Source organism: Salmo trutta, chromosome 34 (assembly GCF_901001165.1).
Source record: "Salmo trutta chromosome 34, fSalTru1.1, whole genome shotgun sequence".
NCBI lineage: Eukaryota > Metazoa > Chordata > Actinopteri > Salmoniformes > Salmonidae > Salmo > Salmo trutta.
In genome coordinates, this window is record NC_042990.1 from 11,128,784 (window position 1) to 11,154,818 (window position 26,035).

General features: G+C 42.3%; 1 protein-coding gene across 4 annotated transcripts; it reads right to left on the reverse strand.

Annotated features, from left to right (window-relative positions):
• Window positions 1-2,633: 2,633 nt before the first annotated feature.
• Window positions 2,634-23,923, reverse strand: LOC115173580 (zinc fingers and homeoboxes protein 2-like). 4 transcript variants are annotated; one of them, XM_029731805.1, is made up of 3 exons: window positions 23,785-23,923; window positions 3,701-6,709; window positions 2,634-3,277 (listed from the first exon to the last, which is right to left on the reverse strand). In XM_029731805.1, exon 2 carries the CDS (start codon window positions 6,536-6,538, stop codon window positions 3,704-3,706), a length of 2,835 nt encoding a protein of 944 aa, XP_029587665.1. In that variant the 5' UTR covers window positions 6,539-6,709; window positions 23,785-23,923; the 3' UTR covers window positions 2,634-3,277; window positions 3,701-3,703. The 4 variants fall into 4 exon arrangements, 3 of the variants coding, with proteins under 3 accessions (XP_029587665.1, XP_029587666.1, XP_029587668.1); XM_029731806.1 differs by lacking the exon at window positions 23,785-23,923 and adding an exon at window positions 16,769-16,829; XM_029731808.1 differs by lacking the exon at window positions 23,785-23,923 and adding an exon at window positions 16,706-16,769.
• Window positions 23,924-26,035: the final 2,112 nt, after the last annotated feature.

Below are 26,035 nucleotides of genomic sequence, written 5' to 3' on the forward strand. Positions count from 1 at the left end.
GTGTTTCGTAAATCAAATAAGCAGGCTGCAGATTAGTGCATTAGCACTGAAATAGTGCAAGTTTCCTGCAATCACAGAATGCATTAGTACTGAAATAGTGCAAGTTTCCTGCAATAACAGAAAAGTCCCATATGGTCTGAAGTGGTAAAATATGGGTTATGAGTAAAGGCCAAAAAGAAAAAAAATCCTAATTGATATACCCTATTGTTCTATCCAAAAAGAGAGAGTACACACTTCCAATACACATGAATTACTTATTCCAAACAGTATGTTTAGGTAACGTAGCATTACACAGTTCAATGATTGTTTGGAAATGACCACATTAAATCGGAATGAAAAATCCAAACAAATGCAATAAAACAATTACACATGATAATTGCATACAAATTAGACTGTTGGCTGTCTCACAAACTGTTGTATGCTATATTGAAAGATGGCCACATTCAAATGGTTCTCCCAATTATAACCACACAAATAAGATGGTTACATAATGGTTTTCACACAGGACTAATACTGAAAGGCTAAGGTAATTTGATTGGTAAGTCCAGCAGAAAGTATTCACAGGATTTGGCTCAAGATCAGAGTTTACCTGAGCTCAGAAAGTTCTTCACAATACGTTGCATCCAAGTTACCTCATGACATGCTGCATACATGGGACAAAGAGTAAACACAGCAAGTTACCTTTAAAAAGGCTCTGTTTTATTGGATTACAGCAGACAACTGGTTTTTGAAAAGAGTAAGCAGGATCTTGGTATAAGTGGAGTATTTCTTGTTATACAGTGCCTTCGGAAAGTATTCAGACCCCTTGACTTTCCACATTTTGTTAAGTTACAGCCTTATAAAATGGATTATTCCTCCCCCCTTGATCTACACACAATAGCCCATAATGAGAATGTAAAAACAGGTACATTTTTGCTAATTAAAAGACCTGAAATATATTTACATAAAGTATTCAGACCCTTTACTCAGTACTTTGTTGAAGCACCTTCGGCAGGGATTACAGCCTCGAGTCTTCTTGGGTATGACACTACAGGCTAGGCATGACACTACAGGCTAGGCACACCTGTATTTGGGGAGTTTCTCCCATTCTTCTCTGCAGATCCTCTCAAGCTCTGCCAGGTTGGATGGGGAGTGTTGCTGCGCAGCTATTTTCAGAGATGTTCAATCGGGTTCAAGTCCAGGCTCTGGCAGGACCACTCAAAGACATTCAGAGACTTGTCCCGAAGACACTCTTGCGTTGTCTTGGCTGTGTGCTTAGGGGCGTTGTCCTGTTGGAAGGTGAACCTACACCCTAGTTGGAGGTCCTGAGCATGTTTTCATCAAGGATCTCTCGATACTTTGCTCTGTTCATCATTGCCTCGATCCTGACTAGTCTCCCAGTCCTTGCTACTGAAAAACATCCAAAGCATTATGCTGCCAACACCATGCATCACCGTAGGGATGGTGCCAAGTTTCCGACAGACATGACACTTGGCATTGAGGCCAAAGAGTAGAATCTTGGTTTCATCAGTCCAGAGAATTTTGATTCTCATGGTCTGAGAGTCTTTAGGTGCCTTTTGGCAAACTCCAAGTAGGCTGCCATGTGCCTTTTACTGAGGAGTGGCTTCCATCTGGCCCCTCTACCATATAGGCCTGATTGGTGGAATGCTGCAGAGATGGGAGAACCTTCCAGAAGGACAACCATCTCCACAGAGGAACTCTGGAGCTCTTTCAGAGTGACCCTCGGTTTCTTGGTCACCTCCCTGACCAAGGCCCTTCTCCCCTGATTGCTCAGTTTGGCTGGGCGGCCAGCTCTAGGAAGAGTCTTGGTGATTCAAAACATCTTCCATTTAAGAATGATGTAGGCCACTGTGTTCTTGGAGACCTTCAATGCTGCAGAAATGTTTTGGTACCCTTCCCCAGATCTGTGCCTCCACACAATACTGTCTCGGCGCTCTATGGACAATTCCTTCGACCTCATGGCTTGGTTTTTGCTCTGACATGCACTGTGAACTGTGGGACCTTATATAGATTGGTGTGTGCCTTTCCAAATCATGTCCAATCAATTGAATTTATCACAGGTGGACTCCAATCAAGTTGAAGAAACATTTCAAGGATGACCAACGGAAACGCGATGCACCTGCACCCAATTTCGAGTCTCATAGCAAAGGGTCTGAGTACTTAAGTAAATAAGGTTTTTCCTATTTTTTATTTTAATACATTTGCAAACATTTCTAAAAACCTGTTTTCGCTTTGCCATTATGGGATACTGTGTGCAGATTACTGAAATGTTTTATTTATTTAAATCAATTTTAGAATAAGGCTGTAATGTAACAAAATGTGGAAAAAGTCAAGGGGTCTGAATACTTTCTCGAAGGCACTGTATGTCTTGACCATGACACTAAAGCGGTACATAAAGAGCTTGTATTGGTTTGTTTCTAATGTCACAATGGAACTAGCACTACTACTATTAAGTCAACATGTACGTAGGTATAAAGGCTATTACAGATGTGTATGTTCATTTGCAAGACAACAAATAAATCAAATAGAGAAAGAGATTATAATATAATGCAGGCAGCATGATTCTGGATTTGTTTCAATGTGATTATTTCTTTCTGGTTTTGCCACTGACCGTTTCTTTTCTCTAACAATGATCCACAACATCACTTGGTCAAACAAGCATGTTCCTTACCAGAGTGCAGGCTGGCTTAGAGTCCAGGGAGTACAATAGCACTTCAGAACAGTAAATAGTTTGATTTGATATAAGTCCACCTGACAGGAGGGAACTGCAACGGAAGTTCAGCATTGGAAAACTGACTGAAGTATTGCCAACGGTTGTAGTGGTTCATGGTGTTTCATTACAAAATGTAGGACAGACCACTAAGATCAGCTGGAGCGAAAAAAAGGGGCAAGTTGCTCCCATTATAAAATGTAACAAAATTCCCCCAAAATTGTACAAATCTGTAGCAACACAGAAAAAATATATTTACAAGAACCCTTTTTTTAAAAGTGTAATAATGCAGCAAATCCAGCTTTGGCACTCAACGATCACCACCTGGTCAGTGCTTCAGGCACACATTCAGTGCACTGTGCCTTCTACCTCATCCTAAATCACACACAACATTACCACCATGTTTTTGAAAACGTTCTACAAAGTTAACTCAACCTTGAGGAAATGTTGGGCACAAACTGGGATGGAACAAGCAAGAAATTATTTGTTCAGAAAATACAATATTCAATAATTAAACTCTTTCCTTTTCAGCTCCTGTGGGCAACTGACAGTGGCAACTGTTCTCACCTGCAAGGAAGAAAAATGGTCCCGTTATTACATTTTACACAATTGGAATAACACTTTCACAAGAGCCCTGATAATTCCCAAAAGGGATTAAAATGCTATTCTACTGCCAACAGTCAGGGCTCTCAGTGCCTTGGTCCCATTAGTAACTAGGACACGTTGTGAAATGCAGCTACTACGGTAAGAAAAACATGCCCTATTCTAGTGGCAGCAGGTAGCCTAGCAGTTAAGAGGTTGGGCCAGTAACCAAAGAGTTGCTGGTTCGAATCCCCAAGCCGACTATGTGATAAGTCTTTCAATGTGCCATTGAGCAAGGCACTTAACCTTAATTGCTCCTGTAAGTTGCTCTGGATAAAAGCGTCTGCTAAATGACTAAAATGTAAATGTCTACAAAACTAATAAATTAAGTTTGATACACTTTCTTACCCTTTATCCAGTCACCCTTCCAGAAGCATCCTCCATCATCCTGTCTTTGTCCGAGACCAGCTCCTTAGCACCCATGCGTGCATCCATCCCCTTGGTTTCCTCCATCCAGCTCCCAAACCCCTCTCGAGTGCCTCCATTTTGGCCACAAATCTGGCTGATATCAGATGTGTTTTGTCTCAATTTGCTGGCAAACCATTCCTTGATCTCCTGGCTGCTAAGACTGGCATGCTCCGTTAGCCTCCCAATATCCTCCACCTTGGGTGCCTTTACTTCCTGGTAGCGCTGGATTATGCTGAAAGCATTCTCTGTGCTCAGTAGCGCCCCCTCGCCATTTTGCCCACTGCTGTTCAGTTTATGGAAAAACTCCATCCACTCCAAGGTCCCACTCTTCAGTGCTGACCTACTGTCCTTGAACCAGCGGACGATTTCTGTGCGAGCCAGGCCTGTCTGAGCTTCAAGCTGATTGTATTCTTCAGGGGAAGGCCACCGAGTTTGTGCAAAAACATCCTTGAGAAGAGCCAAGGATTTGCTGTCTAGAGGCACTGAGCAAGTGGTGGTGGGGGCAATGATGGCAAAGGGAGAGCTTCTTGGATGGCCACCTTGCTTGCGCACACCATTCAGCGGTCCGTGTTGTTGCTGACGCTTCTCAACGTTGAGTCTCTTTGAGCCCATGGAGTTTAGAAGAGCTTGTTCAAGGTTGTCACGCAGTGCCCGGCGCTCTAAAAACCAGCTGTCAATTTCCTCCCGTGACAGTTGGGTTGCAGTCACTAGATTGTCAACGTCATTGTATGTTGGAGAGCTGTTTCTCTGGAAGTTCTCTTCTAGAATCTTCAACTGCTCAGAAGTCTTCCCTTTCATTCTCTCCAAGAGTGGAAATTGAGTCTGTACTGATTTTTGCTGCTCTGGTTTCGATGCTAGCTCATTGTACAACTGTAGAATGCCGTTCTGTGCATAAGGCCCTTGGTCATGAACCCACTTTGCATCCCCACGAGAGACACCATTCGCTTCCCCAAGAGGGGTGAGCACTTTGTCCTCTGAGAGACGTCCTCTGACATATCCGGCCTTCATCTCTGTTATTTGCGTTTTTGTTTTCTTGCCGTCTTGGGAAAAGCTAGGGAGTTGGAACGGGCCCTTGAGGGGAGTCCACACTGACTGGATTATTGTTGGCCTCCTCACTTGAGGGCCAATGAGAGGGGGTGAGATTGGTAACTTTAAGTCCGAAGCCAATAGAGAGTGGGTGATTGGAAGTTTGTCTTTGGAAACTAATGAAGGAGGAGGCAGCATGTAACTCTTGAATTGAGGGATGACAATAGGTCTCTTCATCTTAGGGAAGACTGGAGAAGGTGCCATTGGCAGCTTGTTTTTGGTGTTCACAAGTGGAGTGGCCAAGGGCAGTTTTCCTTTAGAAGCCATGAGAGGTACTGCCGAGTACCTCTTCATCTCCGATGCGATAATAGGAAGTGCTACAGATCTCTTTAATTCTGGGGGCACTGGGGGTGGGGCCATTGGAAGTCTCTCTTTTTGTGGAACTGGAGGAGGGGCCATTAGTATCTTCTCCTTTGTGTATTCTGCAGGGGGCGCCATGGGGCGCTTTAATTCTGGGGCGAATGAAGGAGTTGTCAGGGGTCGCTTGAGAGGTTGCACATAACTGGCTACAGTCACTGCAACAGGAGCACAGGTCATGGTTGATCCATTAGCAATACTTGTCAGTACTAGACTAGACTGCCCAAAGCTAGTCTGAATAAGGGGCTGGGTGGCTTTGGCAGGCTGAGAGATTGGGGTAGGCAGAACGGTGAAGGTCTGATGTATGGGTGGGATGGAGCCATTAAACATTTTCTTCCTGGCTTCCTCAACTTCCTCTGGTGACCAGGTGATGCCTTGCTTTAGCCGTTGGGTAGTGAACCACACCTTTATTTGCTCCTCTGGGTGCTTGGACGCAGCAGTTAGCCAGGACAGCTCAGCATGTGTTGGGTAAGGGAATTTGTTAAAAGATGTCATTAGGGTTAGGTTATTGTCCAGTGAAGGATTATATTTGGTGGAGTTCAGAGGAACAGCAATTGTTGGTACAGAACAGAAGTTGGGTGGTCTTTGAAGCAATGGCATTACATACGAGAGCCCTTGAATGATTGTTGGTTCAGGGATGATCATTGTGCCGTTTATGTTCACAGCTGTGATTTGATCTTTTGGGATAAAGTTTTCCAACCTCTTCTCCAAATCATTCCCTTGGTAGAGGGACTGTATGTTGTCCATGTTTGGCTTTCTGATATTCACCGTAATTGGTTTGCTCGGTGGAAAAGTGACAAAGCCGTTACCACCTTGTCCGTCTACAGTATTGCAGAGAACTGAATTGGTCTTGCCTTCGATTGTCTGCTCCAAGATAGTCTGGTTATTTACTTTTACCCTCTTGAACTTGAAGTTGGTCTCTCCAGGGTGTTGGGTCTCATTGTGGTCTGTAAGAGAGTCAAACTTTTTGGTGCTGAAGTTGCACACGGCACACAGGTAGAGGGGGTTGAGTATGACATTGGGGTGACTGGAGTCTACGTGCTCTTTGAAGTCGTTGAGGTTCTGGGTGGAGAAAGGACAGTATTTGCACTCATAACCTCCATGCTGCCTCAGCTGGGGCATAGGATCAGCTTCCACCACAACTTTTGCTTCAATCTCACTTCCTAGATCTTCTATAGTGCCTTGTAATGTATGTTCTTGATTTTCCACAGACTCTGAAGACCCATTTTTAGTCACATTGGCAGTGGACACTTCCATTTCTTCAGAGTCATCCTGCTCTATTATGTCATTAACCCGGATCATGCAGGGGGTGGAGGATTTCCTGCGACTGGACATTGCTGGTGACTGATGTGGGATGTTATTTGGGTCAGGGGGAGGGTGAGTCTCCAGTGTTTGAAGAAGACCCTGCTCCTCTACTGTCCTGGGTCTGCAGTGGTGTCTCCTGCTGACTGTGGATGTCAGCTCCCGTGTGCGGCTTCATGAGAGTTCATCACAGATGGCATTCACCTAGAATAAAAGGGGAAAATAGGAAATGTTAAAAAGGGGCAGTTGAAAAAAAGCTGAGGGATGGGGTTGGAGAAATGTAACCACTCTCAAACTCAGAGCTATGGATGCAAGGATTGACCATCCATTTAAACATGTTTTGAGGCTATAGTGTTTGTTTACAAACAATGGAGTAAAACAAGCTTATATTTTGGGTTCTCATGGAGTGTGACAGTTAAACTAAGTTCATGAGGCATTTCTAAGTTATGTACCCATTGATGCTTGAAGAATATATCATTAAAGTCCAAAAATGTATGGAGCAACTACAGATTGGCCCTTTAATAATGACATCACCTTTTATTTTCACTCTTGTAAAACTAGTTCAAAACTATAGCTAATCTTATCTGGAAAAACAGTAGGTCTATCAATTCAACATATAATTCAATATCTACAGAGAGTGGGCCTAAAATGCAGTACTGAGGTGTGACTTTCAGTACAAAGTTTAACAGCAAAGGAAATCCTTATATCGTTTGAAGCCAGACTGACATTCACACAAACTCAAAAGTGGAGAAGGTTTTGAGTAACGAAAGAGTCTCATTCAGGCATTCTGAAGCGTAACATGTACGCCAATGTGAGCACAAAGCAGAAGATAAACTAGGCCATGGCCTGAGTGTGAGTGAGACCGTTGTGATGGGGGGAGGATGGGAGAGAAAATCTAAGACACATGATAACCTATTTATCTAATAATGACAGTATTACAAACCTTAGTTTTGTTTAATGACTTAAAATGGCTAATACACTATCACTTTTAGCTTTGTCGTTTTAATAATTAAACTTCTACACTACATGCAATGGTCCTACCCAAGCTAGCCTAAACTTACTAAATTATTACAATAATTAGGCCTACAGTACAACTACATTTTATTACCAACAAGCTGAACTAATTGCCTCTAGTTTTTTTGTTCAGGTTAATAGACAAAAGTATAATTATGATCTGCACAGGATCGGTGCATCACACCTGCGGGACAGGTACAGGATGGCAACAACAACTGCCAGAGTTACACCAGTAACGCACAATCCCTCCATCAGTGCTCAGACTGTCCGCAATAGGCTGAGAGAGGCTGGACTGAGGGCTTGTAGGCCTGTTGTAGGCCTGTTGTGCCCATAGGCAACAACGTCGCCTATGGGCACAAACCCACCGTCGCTGGACCAGACAGGACTGGCAAAAAGTGCTCTTCACTGACGAGTCGCGGTTGTGTCTCACCAGGGGTGATGGTCGGATTCACGTTTATCGTCGAAGGAATGAGCGTTACACCGAGGCCTGTACTCTGGAGCGGGATCGATTTGGAGGTGGAGGGTCCGTCATGGTCTGGGACGGTGTGTCACAGCATCATCGGACTGAGCTTGTTGTCATTGGTGGCAATCTCAATGCTGTGCGTTACACGGAAGACATCCTCCTCCCTCATGTGGTACCCTTCCTGCAGGCTCATCCTGACATGACCCTCCAGCATGACAATGCCACCAGCCATACTGCTCGTTCTGTGCGTGATTTCCTGCAAGACAGGAATGTCATGGCCAGCGAAGAGCTCGGATCTCAATCCCATTGAGCACGTCTGGGACCTGTTGGATTGGAGGGTGAGGGCTAAGGCCATTCCCCCCAGAAATGTCCGGGAACTTGCAGGTGCCTTGGTGGAAGAGCTGGGTAACATCTCACAGCAAGACCTGGCAATTCTGGTGCAGTCTATGAGGAAGAGATGCACTGCAGTACTTAATGCAGCCAGATACTGACTGTTACTTTTGATTTTGACCCCCCCTTTGTTCAGGGACACTATTCAAAATCTGTTAGTCACAAGTCTGGAATTTGTTCAGTTTATGTCTCAGTTATTGAATCTTGTTATGTTCATACAAATATTTACACGTTAAGTTGCTGAAAATAAACGCAGTTGACAGTGAAGAGGACATTTGTTTTTTTGCTGAGTTTGTATTCAGTAGCACCATGAGACGCATGACAAAAAGCATTGATCAATCATTCATTATCCACACAGGGCCTGAAACAGTAATTAGGCTACATAGTGTTAATGTGCCTAAAGGTGCACGACACACCAAGACAGGGCCATACGACTGCCTTCCTGAAGTTTGCATACAGTATTTACTATTCATGTGACGCAGAAGAAAAAAAAAACATGTTTTTAAAAAACGGAACTGACAGATCTAGGCCAATATTCAGTAATCAAAAGGAATATTGTTAATTGTAAAAAGCTCAGCAACAGTGTCCTCAGCTCTAGGTCTGTCAATATGCCGGGCAGCAGGGATTATGCTGTCTTGCACCTTAAGAATGCAACATGCCAGGCATCTCGTCACCTCTACCTAAACAACAATCTATGACATGGCCACAATTGTCTTTTCTTTTAAATATGGAAGGTTGTTCGAACACACTTGCCTCACAAATATTGTCCAGCCTCAAAGGCACGCTCAATTTTTCCCAAACTTGAATTGTCATGCCCATATTGCCCAGAACTGAATGAACTAAAACATGAATAAATAATTATATCAGTCCTCCCTCATAAATGAAATAGATTCAGTGGCTCCTTATTAAAAATGAGAAGAAAAAAAATCTAAAATAATTAAAGACTGCCTTCATTGCCATGGTGTCACTATGGCAACAGCCAAGGCAGCGAGGTGCCTTTCTGCTACCTCACACCGCTGCATATTAACGATTTCTTCTCACAGGTGCTAATTAGGCGAGGGGGGCTGCGGTCGAGCGGAGATGGGGCCAGCCACAGTGAACAGCGTGTGGCGAAGGGTCCTCGCGAACCCCGTCGGGAAGATCCATTCCGGCTGATCCGTGACGCTCACCCGGGTAGGCCTTCGCCACGGAGGCGGCAGGGCTGGGCTGATCAAACATGCATGAGCCTGTCTGTCTCGTGTCCTCTGGCAACTCTTAAAGCGCCAGTCAGCCACGGGGGACATAAGCCGGCCTCCAGACTGCCTGGGATATGACTTAAACCTCATCTGTGCATACTGGCCGATTAACTCACTTCATAAATGGTGGCAACACTGACTGCCTAAAATCAGGGCAAGACAACTCCCACTAAAATCTGGGCAAGACAATTCCCTCTAAAGGCGGCTGACAGTGACATATGCCAGGGATGTTCAGGGTTCTATACAGTGGAAAAGACTAGTGCTGAAGATTTCTAAAATGTTGCGTTGAACTTTTCCGGTGCCAGTTCAGAGAACAAACGCAATGCATCATCGTGGATGATCAATGTCCTGTACAGCCAGAGCAGACTGTGTAAAACCCCAGAGGCAGCCTCTACTAAGTCACATACACGCAGCCCTGCCCCGTGGTCAGCTCTCTCAAATCACAACAGAGAAAACGACAGACAGAAAGTAAGAGGGGAGAGAGGAAAAACAAGAAAAAAAAAAAGAGTGACCGAGTCAATCTGAGCATGTCATGTAGGGCTCAAACAAATTTCACAAGTGGATCATGGCATGTGATCGACTGTAGGCTAATTAGTAACACAAAAGGAACTTCCTAGTTACTATAAAACTATGATTATCAACACCAGTAAGGATAAGGATTCATATAGGATTTAGGCTGCACTTCCTAAAGACAAGGCATAATTTGTCCTCAAATGAATGCAGGTTCATTCAGAGACAACGTTCTTAGTTAGAAGTTGTCCTCAAAGCTCAGAGAGCATCATGCAATCCTAACAAGCAGTTCTAGAAAGGATCATGTTTTATTTTCCTGTGTAGAGTCATTTCCATATCAAAAGGTGGTGACTGACTGACATGCAATATCAAAGTCCTCAAATAGTGCACTGCACTGAGGAAACGTTGCATGTGTCTGATTTCAAAAGCATGTTAAGTACAAGCTCATCGGCTAAATATTGCTCTATTTGGTTAAACGTTTTAAGAACTGCTTCGCCAGTGAGAGGAGACTAAACCCAAATAACAGAGCAGCTCATCTCAATGAGACAGAAGAATTTGAATGAGCACAGAATTAATTTAAATCTCATCAGGCCGCCCTTTAATACCTTATCAGTTCTGCATGGAGACAGAGGTAATTGCATTAGTCCCCCTTTGGTGTTTCGTAAGTCAGTGTAGCCTAATTGAAGTGGTTAGACAGTTACCTTCTAGGGGAAGAGCTCATGGGAAGTTATGCACTGTGCTGTTGTCTCTGGCAACATAGGTCGGGTTTAATATCTTCACACAGTGTAGAACTAACTGTACATTATATACAGACTCCCACAAACCCAAAGTGCTACGAGTCAAATACAACAAAAAACAAATTATACAACACAAATGCAGTCATGCAATGTACACTACACAAATATAGTGTAGGCTAATCTATATTATTATGTAAGGATGTAATAAAAAAAAATACAGTATTTCCCCATAGCTATATAAATGTTAGGGAAAAGTCTGTGGCAGCATCAGTGTGTAAGGGCAATTCCAAACAACGTTCAATCATTACGCTCAGATTGATGCCCCTGAAACTTTGATGGCAGATTTGGGTCCAGGCTACTGGGGTTTAATTCTCCTCAGACGGCCATGGGACTGGCATGTTGCTATGGAAACTGCCAAACCGGAGATAAGAGTGATTCAATCTCCTCCAAGACCTTTTGATGGCAATTGTTACGCTCCGTTTGAATTTAGAGATGTAAGGGTCTTCTTTTTCATACTTTTGAAGGACATTCATGTAGATTTTGGTTCGGAGTATAATGGTCAAATTTTGGGCCAACGATAATCTGGTGACTAATATTCCTATTCCTTGTCCTTCGTCGTGATTATTCACATTTATTCTCCTGCGAATATGTCTCAAACTAATGTCTGACTGTCTCTTAGTTCATGAAAACATCTCTAAACTTGGTCTTTGAAATAAACTACAAACTAAACCACAGAGACGAACACAAGATCAGACAAAGGATTAGAAGTATGTTTTTAGGCAGGATCCCGTCCCGCCCACCTGTGAATAAAAGGGACGAGACCACATGACATCCACAGGGACTGCTGTTCTCTGAGAACAGAGGACTCCATCTTGTCTGCAAACTCCACACATTAAAGACATTTATTTCAAAAACGCCAGCCAAGCAGGGAAATAGTTTGGCTGCACATCCTGTGCTGCTTGTTTAAGCTCCGATCTGGAAAACGTTCCCCCCCCCCATGCTTTCCTCCTTACACCCCTGCAGACAAAGAAACCATTGATCCTTACATTGTGGTAAAGCAGGGTTTGTGGTCACTCTAAACAATGGCAAAAACGCAGGAAATGGTTTTCTGCTGACCACTGAACTACGGATGAAAGGCTAAAATGTCCAGCGACTCAAAATAAAAGGTTGGAGCTCGCTTATGAAAAGTTATGAAACAATACATTAGCCCATTAAAGTGTGATGCTGATATACAAATGAATGGTTTCTCCACCACAGTTTATGTGTAAACAGACTGAGAAAAGAGCTACGTAAAGGACAGGAGCACGAGTGTGTGTGAGAGAGCTGGAAGGGGTATGTGCTGAATAACTGTGTGGTGGCCAGCTGCTTCTCTACATGTGGGGATGTCCAGCAGGAACTGGATCCAGTGGAGCGGCAGACTCCCATGGCTTCTTTCCCAGAGAGTTTAGAGGCAAAGCAACGTTGACGGATCCGAGGGGGTGTCTGGGGGGGGGGGGGGGGGGGGGGGGGGGTCTGATGGAGACAAGGGGGAAGGAGTGGGCTGAGTTTTCGGCTGTTGTTCGACAGCAAATACGTATCTTTTGCCAGACACATGGTCTAAGGTACAAAACGGTATCAGAACTCGTAGTAGTTCAAATGGGGACAACAGAATCTTCAGGCAGGCCTAAATGTTTCTTTTTAGACAAATTAAGAGACTTGTCTGTTTAAAATTATAATGTCCATCCAACAACGTATGCATGTAGGATTCATGTGAGATCAAGTCACAAACACTGTCCATGCACAAGTGAGACAGCAGACGTAAGTGAATAATGAGAGCAGTTAAAAATATAGCTAAACAATGGCAAACAAAGTATGGAGGAGAGCGGAATTAAGCCTCCCATGTACCCAGGACAAGCACACAGGTGAGACTCAAAGAGAAGCACAACATAGATCCCTTGATGCCACAGAACCAATTGGAGAAAGCATCTGGCATTAACAAGGTGTGCTTGTCATCTTGTTGAAGTGATAAGGGAAAATTCTTCACTGCAGATATGTTTATATACACTGTGTACAAAACACTGCAGGTATGTTTATATACACTGTGTACAAAACATTAGGAACACCTGCTCTTTCCATGACAGACTGACCAGGTGAAAGCTATGATACCTTATTGATGTCACTTAAAATCAGTGTAGATGAAGGGGAGGAGATATGTTAAAGAAGGATTTTTAAGCCTTGATACAACTGAGACATGGATTGTGTGTGCGTGCCATTCAGAGGGTGAATGGGCAAGAGAAAAGATTTGTGCCTTTGAATGGGTTATGGTAGGTGCCAGGCACACAGGTTTGTGTCAAGAACTACAACGCAGCAGGGTTTTTCAAGCTGAACAATTTCCCGTGTATCAAGAATGATCCACCACCCAAAGGACATCTAGACAACTTGACAACTGTGGGAAGCATTGGAGTCAACATGGACCAGCATCCCTGTGGAATGCTTGACAGAGTCCATGCCCTGATGAATTGAGGCTGTTCTGAGGGCAAAAGGGGGGAGGGTGCAACTCAATATTAAAAGTGGTACACAAGTATGAATAAATATATATTTATTTAACAGTTCCCTACGTGGCTTTTAAAGTGAGTATTCTTCATGTTTGTATGCGTAGCCATCTATTATGGCACTTTGAGTGGGAAGGAATAAAAATGCCCACCCCCTTGATGAATTATTAAATGTGGCCTTGATCAAGGGTACACACAGTAACTCCAGTTGCAGTAGGCAGCAGTGGCTGCTTGTCAGCGATTCGAGAGTCAACTTACCTGGTGACTCAGGACTTGGATTGATTGAAAGGGAAAACGTGCTGGCATGTCAGCTGTTGAAAGACCAGAGATATGGTTCCCAAGTCTAACTATGCACCAAAAATCACTGTTTTCCTGCCAAATATGAATTATTCTATTAGCCCTGGCCAGGTAGGAGACATTACTTGGGTGAACCGCTTTAACGGCGGAGGTCGAGGAGAACTAATGTTGCTAAGTGTGAGACGGATCAAAGACTGTCACTGCAGCGTGATGACCCATGGTGGAGCGTCGTTGCACAAATAAACATACCCCAGATGGGTCTCGCTCCAACATTGAAATAAATACTGTAAAGTGTAATTTGTTATGCGGCCCATTAATTACAGTGGAATTTCAAGTGAGCGCCAAACACAATATTCACTTATCTGTACCAAAAACCATTACTTCTAGTAGATGGGAAAAAAAACCAGACTAGATGCTATATATTGTATGCTTGTTCCCCTGAAAAAGTCTGACACATCTACAATGAATTGTGTGGTGATTACTATATACAGTATTACATTGGTAACACTGAAGTTCCCTTTGCTGCATGTTGAACCATCTGACTAACCATCACAGGGATTTTTCTGCTATCAAAATCCTTGGGCGGGCTGCCTAGGCGGTTTTTTCGGGCCACCAAACAGTGTAAAAAAAATATCATTTTCAGGATGGAAAAGCACCTTCAGTCTAAATGACTAAAACCAGATATAAGTATGTAAAAAAGATAATGGACCTAAATATTTTGTAATAATATAATCTTTGAGAACCAACAAAATCACCAAAAAAAGCTAGACAGTCAGGGAGAATCAAAAATTCCAAAAACAATGAATTTGGCAGTTTAGATTTGTTATAAAGTTTGAACAAAATAACACAGCATTAGCCAAGGCAAAATACATAGAATAAGGAAATTAGCTTAAAAACTGCAAACATTGTTCTCAGCTCCATGGATAAACTTGTCCACACCGCCAAGACGGGGGCCTCTAAAATGTTCTCAAATTCAGCTGGGCCGACCACACCCACCACCTTAGGCCCTTTTGATCCAGAAATCCAGTGGAATCCAGTCGAACGAGAGGGGGCTATTGGGTCTGTAGGGACACTTCTGCGCCACATATCCCCCACAGTGCGTTTGTGGTGTGCAAAGAGAATGTCTCTTGAAACAGACAAGTAAAACAGCTCAAATCTAAAACAGAAATACCATAGATTTGGAGACTTGTTTATCGAGCTATTAGGCCTAGTTTTAATTGCAGTAACAGCCTGTTACTTTCTCATTGACAAAAAAAGGAAAACAGTACATAGTTAGCTAGCTAGGCAAATACTTCTAGGCTCGACGACTGCAATGCTCTACTTTCCGGCTACCCGGATAAAGCACTAAACAAACTTCAGTTAGTGCTAAATACGGCTGCTAGAATCCTGACTAGAACCAAAAAATTTGATCATATTACTCCAGTGCTAGCCTCCCTACACTGGCTTCCTGTTAAGGCAAGGGCTGATTTCAAGGTTTTACTGCTAACCTACAAAGCATTACATGGGCTTGCTCCTACCTATCTTTCCGATTTGGTCCTGCCGTACATACCTACACGTACGCTACGGTCACAAGACGCAGACCTCCTAATTGTCCCTAGAATTTCTAAGCAAACGGCTGGAGGTAGGGCTTTCTCCTATAGGGCTCCATTTTTATGGAATGGTCTGCCTACCCATGTGAGAGACGCAGACTCAGTCTCAACCTTTAAGTCTTTACTGAAGACTTATCTCTTCAGTAGGTCCTATGATTAAGTATAGTCTGGCCCAGGAGTGTGAAGGTGAACGGAAAGGCTGGAGCAACGAACCGCCCTTGCTGTCTCTGCCTTGTCGGTTCCCCTCTTCCCACTGGGATTCTCTGCCTCTAACCCTTTTACAGGGGCTGAGTCACTGACTTACTGGTGTTCTTCCATGCCGTCCATGGGAGGGGTGCGTCACTTGAGTAGGTTGAGCCACTGACGTGGTCTTCCTGTCTGGGTTGGCGCCCCCCCCCTTGGGTTGTGCCGTGGCGGAGATCTTTGTGGGCTATACTCGGCCTTGTCTTCGGACGGACCTGAGCCCTAGGACCATGCCTCAGGACTACCTGGCATGATGACTCCTTGCTGTCCCCAGTCCACCTGGCCATGCTGCTGCTCCAGTTTCAACTGTTCTGCCTGCGGCTACGGAACCCTGACCTGTTCACCGGACGTGCTTGTTGCACCCTCGACAACTACTATGATTATTATTATTTGACCATGCTGGTCATTTACGAACATTTTAACATCTTGACCATGTTCTGTTATAATTATCCACCCGGCACAGCCAGAAGAGGACTGGCCACCCCTCATAGCCTGGTTCCTCTCTAGGTTTCTTCCTAGGTTTTTGGCCTTTCTCAGGAGTTTTTCCTAGGGAGTTTTTCCCAGCCACCGTGCTTCTTTCACATGCATTGCTTGCTGTTTGGGGTTTTAGGCTGGGTTTCTGTACAGCACTTTGAGATTTCAGCTGATGTACGAAGGGCTATATAAATAAATTTGATTTGATTTGAAATAGATGTTTTGAAGTGTTTAAAAAGTAAATGCAGAGAAATGTTTACTACCTGTGTTAAAATGCAGATTGATAGTTTGTATTTGAATAAATAGCCTGCCCTACTCGATGCATGACTGAGAAGATTAAAATCAGCCAACTAACATTAACTATGCTAGCTAGGAATAGTAGCTAGCATAGTTAATGCACAGCTTTGTGCTGTGCATTCTGTTGAGTTTGCTGAATGGAAAATTTGACTTCTGAATTGTTGCATATATTATGTTCAATATGTTTTAGATGAACAGCTGTTCGCTTTGTTTGTATTTATAGCTATCTATTGTGATATTTACGGTATGTTGAGTGGGCTTAAAGCTGCGTAGCATGAACGTGGCTTTGCCCATACCACATCCAAGGATGTTCTAAGGATAATATAAATAGAAAACTTGTAAATCTGATGTCAACGAAAGACAGCGCCGTCTAAAGGGCCGATTTGAACAAGCATAGCAATTACAACAGTAGAGTAGTACCGGTTTCCCCCCTGAGCATCCCGCCCCCACCCGAGTGTTGCCCCGTTGTGAAAGGGCACTCACTGCACTTCCGCAGTAGGGTGGGGCTTCCCTTGGGGGGGGGGGGGGTTGCCTATCTTGCTCCAGTTCCGCCTCCACTCTCTCCAGCTCCTTTTTGGTCTCCGGTCCAGCGGCACTCTGGGTAGTCTCTTCTGGAATCTGAGACGAGACAAGAATGTCAGTGGCGGGGGGGGGGGGGGGGGTAGCTCGGAGGCAGAGCCCTGCAAAGGCCCTGAAAACTGCACCGCTTTGTGTTTGCCGAAAAATTGAAGGTTGTTACCTTGGAAACGTGCCGAAAGAAAGAGCCGGACAGCTTTGGAAGGTTATTTGAATGACAAACACCACCTGGGATGTATCGTTTCATTGCGCTTGACTTATCAGAATTAATCACATTACAACTTGTCAATGAACGCCTTTAGGAATTAAGCTCATCGCCGATACAGTTAGGCTACTTTAAAAAAAGTGTGTGCAAGACTGGGTAAAACCAGGACCAGTTTATAACAATCAGCCCAAAGCGATGAAGATGGAATCTGTGTAAAATGGAGCTAGGCAGCAAGCCACATCTTTGCTGCTTATTTCGAAGATGTAACAAACTAACCCAAAATTACAATACACAGTGCATGTTATAGAAAATATACCAAAAATGTGTTACAGGATATCTATGGCAAACAAAAACATAACGTCTTAGCCTATGCCGCTCAAATTGCTCATCCATATATTTATATATTCTTATTCCATTCCTTTACTTAGATTTGTGTGTATTAGGCATTTGTTGTGAAATCGTTAGATGTTACTTGTTAGATATTGCTGCACTGTCGGAACTAGAAGCACAAGCATTTCACTACACTCGCAATAACATCTGTTAAACACGTGTATGCGAACAATAAAATTTGATTTGACATTTACAAAATGGAGTCATCCACCTAGGGCTGGGATGATACCAATATATATATATATATATATATATATATATATATATATATATATATATATATATATATATATATATATATATAAAACACGAAACAGAACAAATTCTTTGGTCATTTAAAAAACCTGTGAATGTAAAATATTGTGCGCTATAGCTTGGAAAATAAATGTGTAACTCTGGATGACAACATAATGACTGTTTCCAACATTAGTTTTCCTAAAGAAATTAAATCCGCTTCTTGTTTTGTTTCCTTGCCATGATACTAACGAGTCTCGCGATACTGGTATCGTCCCAGCCTATGATCCACCCCACATGCAGCACTTATGACAAGACAGTACAACCAGAGAGCCACTGAGATGCTACCCCTCAGGATGAGGTCATTGCTACAGACAGAGCACAACAACGCAGCTTTCAAGGGAGCTTAAGCCCAAAGAAGTGACATCATCCGTCCACCTGAAACGACTGCTTAGTCACCAACAGCATAGCATCCACATGTGAACCGCAGCAAGTGGTTGCCACATAGAACTACCTCCTACTCACCACTCAATGAATGTATTGATAAACGAGTAGACCTATTCAAGGTAATGTCGCTGCAATGAAATTCATTTTCTTTTGGAGAATCAAAATTGACCGTTATTGAATGAAAACCACTGCGCTCTCTCCCCAAGGCTAGGCCTGTGATAACTACCAATAAATATGATGGTCCTGACAGCCCCTCCTGTTTGCCAGAATCGACAACCCTGAAGTGAAGGTTCAGCCAAGGAGTACTTTACGCCTACGCCATGTGTTTACTTTTGAGGACACTGTTGGAGGCAGAGTTGAAGAGGAGAACAGTGTAAGGCTGTGTCCAAGTTTATGTCATTTCTGACCCTCAAATGAAGTCTTAAAGCAATAGAGCTGCTTTTGAAGGCAAATTTAGTTGATTATGGTTCTCTTCTCTTACACCGAATCATAATGTGAAATACAAAATGCTTTCGATTGCCAACTGCTGTTGAGAGATATGGCCTACATTTAAGTGTTTGGATTTTCACCATTTCACTAACAATGAGTAACAAATAAAAATATTTAGCATATCTTAATTGGTGCTGGCAATTAATTGACTATGGTATTCAAAGCGGGTGAGCAGACATATCATTTTTGTGTAAACAGAAGTAACTATGCAATGAATGATCTTGAGGAAACTGCAGTAGATGGCTCTACACTACAGCCTCCATGTCTACAGTAGTTAGGTCCCACATGCAGCTCTCTGGGAAGAAACAGACCCACTTGATTCAGTGAGACAACTGAATGCAAATGCATTTACTGGAGCATTAAATATATTAATCTAATGCAGCAGAAGATTCTACTAGCCTTGGTCATACAAAGTATTTACAGGATAGGTCTACTACACCTTGCTTGTTAGTCTGCAGGGCTGCATATTGCAAAATGGAGTAGGCTATGCGTGTTAACATCCAATTAGGCAAGCCTGGCATAGTGGAGGAGAGTAAGAACCAAGCTGCAGAATTTGAGCACTGGGCTTGTGATTTCCAGCGTTGCACATGCTCAGTTGGGGGGGCTCATCGGAGCACATTGTATTTGCACCACATGACTTGCACATGTGCATGCTTGCCAAGCAGCTTTCTGGAGCTCACATTAACCAATACTTATGCAAGCAGGAAATTCAAATAAGATGCAGATTAATGAATTCCTTGAGCTTGAAACAAAAATCGAGCAGTACCAGATTTTGCAGAAAAATGTTCACTAAGGGCTAGTCTGAAGACAAAATGGAAATATCTGTTTTTCTGATAAAAATATTAGACAATACTTATATCATTCAAAACCAACAAGTAACTGATCAACATAATATACATTTTAAAACTATTAACATCTATCATTGGGCTTACATAATTAAGGCTACAAAAAATAACTACAACAATAATAATATAGACTTACTACTAGTCACTTATCTCACCATATCTGGCCCAGGCTATAGGAGTTTTGAGTCTATTTTTAGTGAGTGCAAACTGAGAAGTCATACAAGGGACAGGGCTACCGGTAATTCAAAGCAGGCCTTAGAGATAACTTAAACGTAGCCTGAGCCTGACATTGTAGTGCAGGGTTCCCCAATTTGGCCCGCAGGTGGTTTTACTTAGCCCTCCGAATTTTCTGATTTCATTGTTGGACATAAAAATGTAAAAACCAGGAAATTAATTTTAATTTGTAAAATATGTTCAAGTATTTCCACGCATATTAGAGACGTGATCATAAACAAATGTAAGCAAGGTTAGAAATTATTATGTTTCAGTCAAATATGATATCTGTTTGGGCTTCCTGCGGTCAATTTTCAGTCAATAAATTACTTGTAATTATGCTCCGGCCTGCCAACCATCCACTCTAGAAAAAATAAATAATAATAAGTGTCCCGCGACTGAATCTATACTGAACCAAAATATAAACATGCAGCAATTAATGATTTTACTGAGTTACTGTTAATATAAAGGAAATCAGTCAACTGAAATAAATGCATTAGGACCTAATCTATGGATTTCACATGACTAGGCAGGGGTGAAGCCATGGGAAGGCCTAGGAGGGCATAAGCAACCCACTGGGGAGCCAGGCTCAGCCAATCAGAATGAGTTTTCCCCACAAAAGGGCTTTGTTACAGACAGAAATACTCAGTTTCATCAGCTGTCCGGGTGACTGGTCTCAGACGACCCCACAGGTAAAGAAGCAGGATGTGGAGGTCCTGGGCTGCGGTTGGGAGGTTGGTTGGACGTACTGACAAATTTTCAAAAACAACGTTGGCTTACGATAGAGAAATTAACATTCAATTCTCTGGCAACAGCTTTGGTGGACATTCCAGCAGTCAGCATGCCAATTTCACGCTCCCTCAAAACTTGAGACATATGTGGCATTGTATGACAAAACTGCACATTTTAGAGTGGCCTTTTGTCCCCAGCACAAGGTGCACCTGTGTAATGATCATGCTGTTTATCAGCTTCTTGATATACCACCGTCAGGTGGATGAATTATCTTGGCAAAGGAGAAATGTTCAATAACAGAGATGTAAACACATTTGTGCACAAAATCTTAGAGAAATATGCTTTTTGTGTGCATGGAACATTTCTGGGATCTTTTATATCAGCTCATGAAACATGGGACCAACACTTTACATGTTGTGTTTATATTTTTGTTCAGTATAGTTGATCAATGTCATAGTACTTTGTTTACTTGCAAATAAGAAACCATGTAAACCATTTCCAGCTAAACTTTCCCATACAGTAAACCTAATAAGTAAAGTGCAATGAGCTGTGGGCATTGAACTCCACAGTCCAACCGGCCTCACAACCATTGTGAACAGAGTGCCCCATGGTGGTGGTGGGGTTATTGTATAGGCAGGCATAAGCTACGGACAATGAACAAAATTGCATTTTATCGATGGTAATTTGAATGCACAGAGATGGTGATGAGATCCTGTGGCCCATTCATCTGCCGCCATCACCTCATGTTTCAGCATGATAATGCACAGACCCATGTTGCAATGATCTGTACACAATTTCTGGAAGCTGAAAATGTCGTTCTTCCATGGCCTGCATACTCACCAGACATATCCCCCATTGAGCATGTTTGGGATGCTCTGGATAGACGTGTACAACATCGTGTTCCAGTTTCCGCCAATATCCAGCAACTTTGCACAGCCATTGAAGATGAGTGGGACAACACTCCACAGGCCACAATCAACAGCCTGATCAACTCTATGCAAAGGAAATGTGTCGCGCTGCATGTGGAAAATTGTGGTCACGCCAGAAACTGTCGGGTTCTGAGCCACGCCCCTACTTTTTTTAAACTTTTTTTTTTTTTAAAGGCATGTGTGACCAGATACATATCTGTAGTCCCAGTCATGTGAAATCCATAGATTAGGGCCTAATGAATGCATTTCAATTAACTGATTTCCTTATATGAACTGTAACTCAGTAACATCTTTGAAATTCTTCCATGTTGCATTTATAATTTTTATTCAGTAAAATGTATAAAATGAACAAAATCCACTGAGCAGATAGGGCACTTTCTCATAGGAAGGCAAACAGGCAAGTGCTTGAGCACTGGTTGAGCCCTATCTGTGCACGTGCCTGCTCCAGTGGTGTTTCTGCATATTGTATTACTTTTAAACATGAGCTGGTAAAAAAATGTAATTAAAAGAGGACCATGTCTTGCCAGTCACTGGTATAGCAGCGGTTGCGAAAAGCTGTACTGTACTGCCAATGTTGTGTCAGCACTACTGCCCGTCTAAAGGCGGATGTACACTACATGATTTTTGGCCACGATTTAGCTTCCCAGACAAGTTTTTGAGATCGGAGATAAAATCCCCATGTCGTTGCCTACTTGGGCACGCGTCTGTCACCGACGCTCGCTTAATGTGAGTGGGTCAAAGATGCAATCAGAGGGCTACCAAACTCATCTTTGAGGAGTTCCAAACATCAATATATTTTCAAACATGTTTGATTTTATCAGCACAAAATCTGCAATTCTCTTGTAGAGTGAGATCTGCAATGACACGTTTTGAGAATGGTGATCAGCAACAGCCAATGAGAGCTTGCCAGAGGAAGCCAGTGAGATGTTTCGCATCACCCAGAATGTGTAGACTCTCGAGCAGGAGCGATGACTACTACTAGTATGCGTTTGTACTTGCCTTTACCAAAGTGTCAAATTGTTACAGCTCTGAAGATCACGAGCAATGTTATTCAATTCAATATGTTGGCTAGATATTTTAACTCTGTATGGCAAGCATGAATGTCTGACAAAGTTCACGAGGCTGCTTTGAGCCACAGCTCCTAGCTACATTAAATCTTATCACATCATTGTTTTCCCGAGAAAGCATGGTATCGAGAATCCTCATGACCAAGTGAAGAATCTTGTCGTGTGTGACCATCTCTGTGCCACATCGTTTAGTGTGTGCACCACTACGTTGGCAACACACACAAAAACTACTGGATAGACGGACGTTTAATGTGAGAGGCTCAGCAATAGGATTTAGAAAGTTGTGTAGTGTTCCCCAGGTTTAAGCTGGACGCAGTGATATCGGCTGGTGTGGATAAAATGCCAGGGCCGAATTATTGTCCCAGTCCGCCACTGCTGGTGGAATTTGCCACACTGCTGTCACCGGGCAGCATAGCCCGCGCTGCCAGTGTGCCACCACCAATCCATACCGCGGAAGGCGTCACCACATTTAACCCATCTGCCTGCCTGGCTGGCTAACTGCTGTAGCAAGAAGCTAGTTTCAACCAGCTACGCGACAAATAAAACCAGAGCTATATAACAGCAGCAAGTAACATTTACAATAACTAATTAGCTATAAGTAACGTTAGCTAGTTACCTAATCCAAATTGTGCCTCTTGTTACACAATACATGTAACTAACGAAAGCACTGTGACAATAAAGGAAGACAAAATATTAACATAGTTAGGTACTGTACGTTTCGCTGGTGACAATAGGAAGGCTGTCTAATATGTAGGATGATTACATTACTGTCCTATAGCTAGCTACTATAGTATAAATCCAGAACTTGTCAACAAGCTTGACAAACGGAGGCCGAATCTTAAAATAATGATGGGACTATTTAACGAGTTAGCTAACTATGTAAACAGACATTCTATAGCTAACCAGTTCAGAAGTAGTGTTGAAGCACGAATCTTTGTTTAGCACGTTTTCAAACTTCAGAAGTGAGCTGGGTCACTAGCTAGCTAGGTGACAAGGCAAGCTAAATGTCTTAACACCAATACATTAAGGTGTCCACTTCAAATGGGCACAAAAAAAGTTAAAACGTCAAACTAAAAACATGTACTTAATTCTAAATTGTTAAATATTTACCTAAACGAAAAGTTAATGTAGTTAAAGGGTAAAGTAGACTTTAAGGTTTTATTGGCATGATTTGATGGCAAGGTGATTCTAATTCAAGTGTGACAGCGCGCGAGTAGTGATGAAAGGGATGTCGCTAGCATAACCACACGAGCTGGGTAAACCAGGCGGCTAGTCTCGCTTGCTACCAAACCGTTTATAACTTCATTTTAGTAATTTATTTGGCCAATATTCTTCACCATTCTTGAAAAACGGTTTAATATAGTATTCTTACCTGCCTAGAGCCTTTTGTTGCTGGGACGATAAACTAGCAGTAAAATTCCCAATTCTAAGTAGTCGGTGGTAACGCGCATATTCCGCTGGTAATTCTAAAGATTCTGGCATAACCTAAAGACAACAGAAAAAAAAAAGAAAAGTCGTCGTTCATGATCTACGACAAAAACCACATGATGTTTTACGTCAGCATATATTTGCATACGACGCCAAAAATATGTTTCAGTCAAGTGCCATGAAAATGTATTTAAAAGTTATACATTTGGCAATTGAAGACAATTGGACAAAATGTCTGAATTCCTCCGGTGAGTGGATTATATTCGAATGCATGTTCCAACATTGACCATACTACATATCAAATAACTTCGTGTGTATACCATAACCTACATAAGAAATAAAGTGTCAAATCTACCCTGAAATACACAATATGAATTCAAGTCATTTTCACATTTTCTCCATTGATTGGTTATATCCAATAAATCTTCATGAATCATGTTTTACTCAGTGGATTCTATGGGTATAGACTGTGCCAAAACGGTTAATTCATAATGTAGACTACCATGCATTGAAATAAGATATAGCAAAATAAATATAAGGCAGACTAGACTATTTAGACATAATATGAATATTATAAACCTAGCATTAACAATATTATGGGACATCAATCACATTACAGATATGTTATATTAAATATATAGACCTAATATGGAAAATTGATTGGCAGGGATGGTCATCAGTGAATATTTACTTTGATGGGAGAAAGGCATCAGCCTATAGCTCAGTGTTTCAACAATATCATTTTGCAATTTATATTGTCTGTGAACTTAATGTACATGACCAAATTCAACATAATAATGCAACATCAATGTCCACTGTCAAGCTGTAGTGAAAACATGACTGATAGCGACATCTTCTGTCCATACGGAGAATAGCAAGCAAGATGTATATACATTTATACAGTACACACAGGCAAGTCTAGGGATACCACCGTATCATAATATTTGAACTCTTAAAATGTCTATTTTGATATAAACAAATTGAAGAGGAGTATGTAGCTGACTGTCACTGATGATTAGGCATTGATACTACAATAGGAATGTGACAAAACCCCCTACAGTCAGTCTTAGGCTACTCCTCTGGATTCAGTGACCTTAAGACCAGGGGTGACATTGAATAAGCAGAGAGGTGGATGACTACACTTTTGATGAAGCACAGGGAGTTGGCCTCTAACTCTTTCTGTTATGATCTGATGAATTACAGAGGGGGGAAATAGGTGTGATAAATTGGGAGAAGAAGTTCTTTGCACTCCACTGCAGCACAGGTTGGCTCTCGTCATGCATAATTCATGAGGCAAAACTGGATCGCCATGGTGTCTGGGCACATTTACATACAAATGAGCTTTGAATTCATTATTTATACACCCCTCTGCTGCTGTCTTCGGCCGGCGTCTTCTTCCTCGGCGCCGCTGATGTAGTGGATGCCAATTATAAATGTCACTACACAATACAGTATCAGTGTTATTGTAAGGCGAAGGAGTATGTTCTCTGCTAGTGTTTTTTGAGCACTTAATCAAGTTTGTTGAAGTCATCATTTGCCTCCTTGTTTACAGTCAATTTATTGGTGCGTGGAGCAGGTTGAATGCACTGTGTATTTTCTGCACTGTTGCGTCATCAGTCTTTGATATTGTGTTTATTCATATTCATATCCACATGGTCTGCATAATAAGGCCTCTCTCACCGGGCATACCCGCCAAAGCACACGCACGCACACACACACGCGCGCTGTTTAATGTTTATGATTACATGCACTGTATAGGGTCTAGTACGGATGAAAAATAAATGTATGAAATGTATGCATTCACTACTGTAAGTCGCTCTGGATAAGAGCGTCTGCTAAATGACTAAAATGTAAATTCATATTTTATCTACAGTGCCTTGCAAAAGTATTCATCCCCCTTGGCGTTTTTCCTATTTTGTTGCATTACAACCTGTAATTTAAATGCATTTTTATTTGGATTTCATGCAATGGACATTCACAAAATAGTCCAAACTGGTGAAATGAAATAAATTACTTGTTTCAAAAAATTCTAAAAAATACAAAATGGAAAAGTGGTGCGTGCATATGTATTCACCTCCTTTGCTATGAAGCCCTTAAATAAGATCTGGTGCAACCAATTACCTTCAGAAGTCACATAATTAGTTAAATGAAGTTCACCTTGGTGCAATCTAAGTGTCACATGATCTCAGTATATA

Bases quoted from the DNA above. Each gene is read 5' to 3' on its own strand.
- LOC115173580 (XM_029731805.1), bottom strand. From the start codon at position 6,538: ATGTCCAGTCGCAGGAAATCCTCCACCCCCTGCATGATCCGGGTTAAT.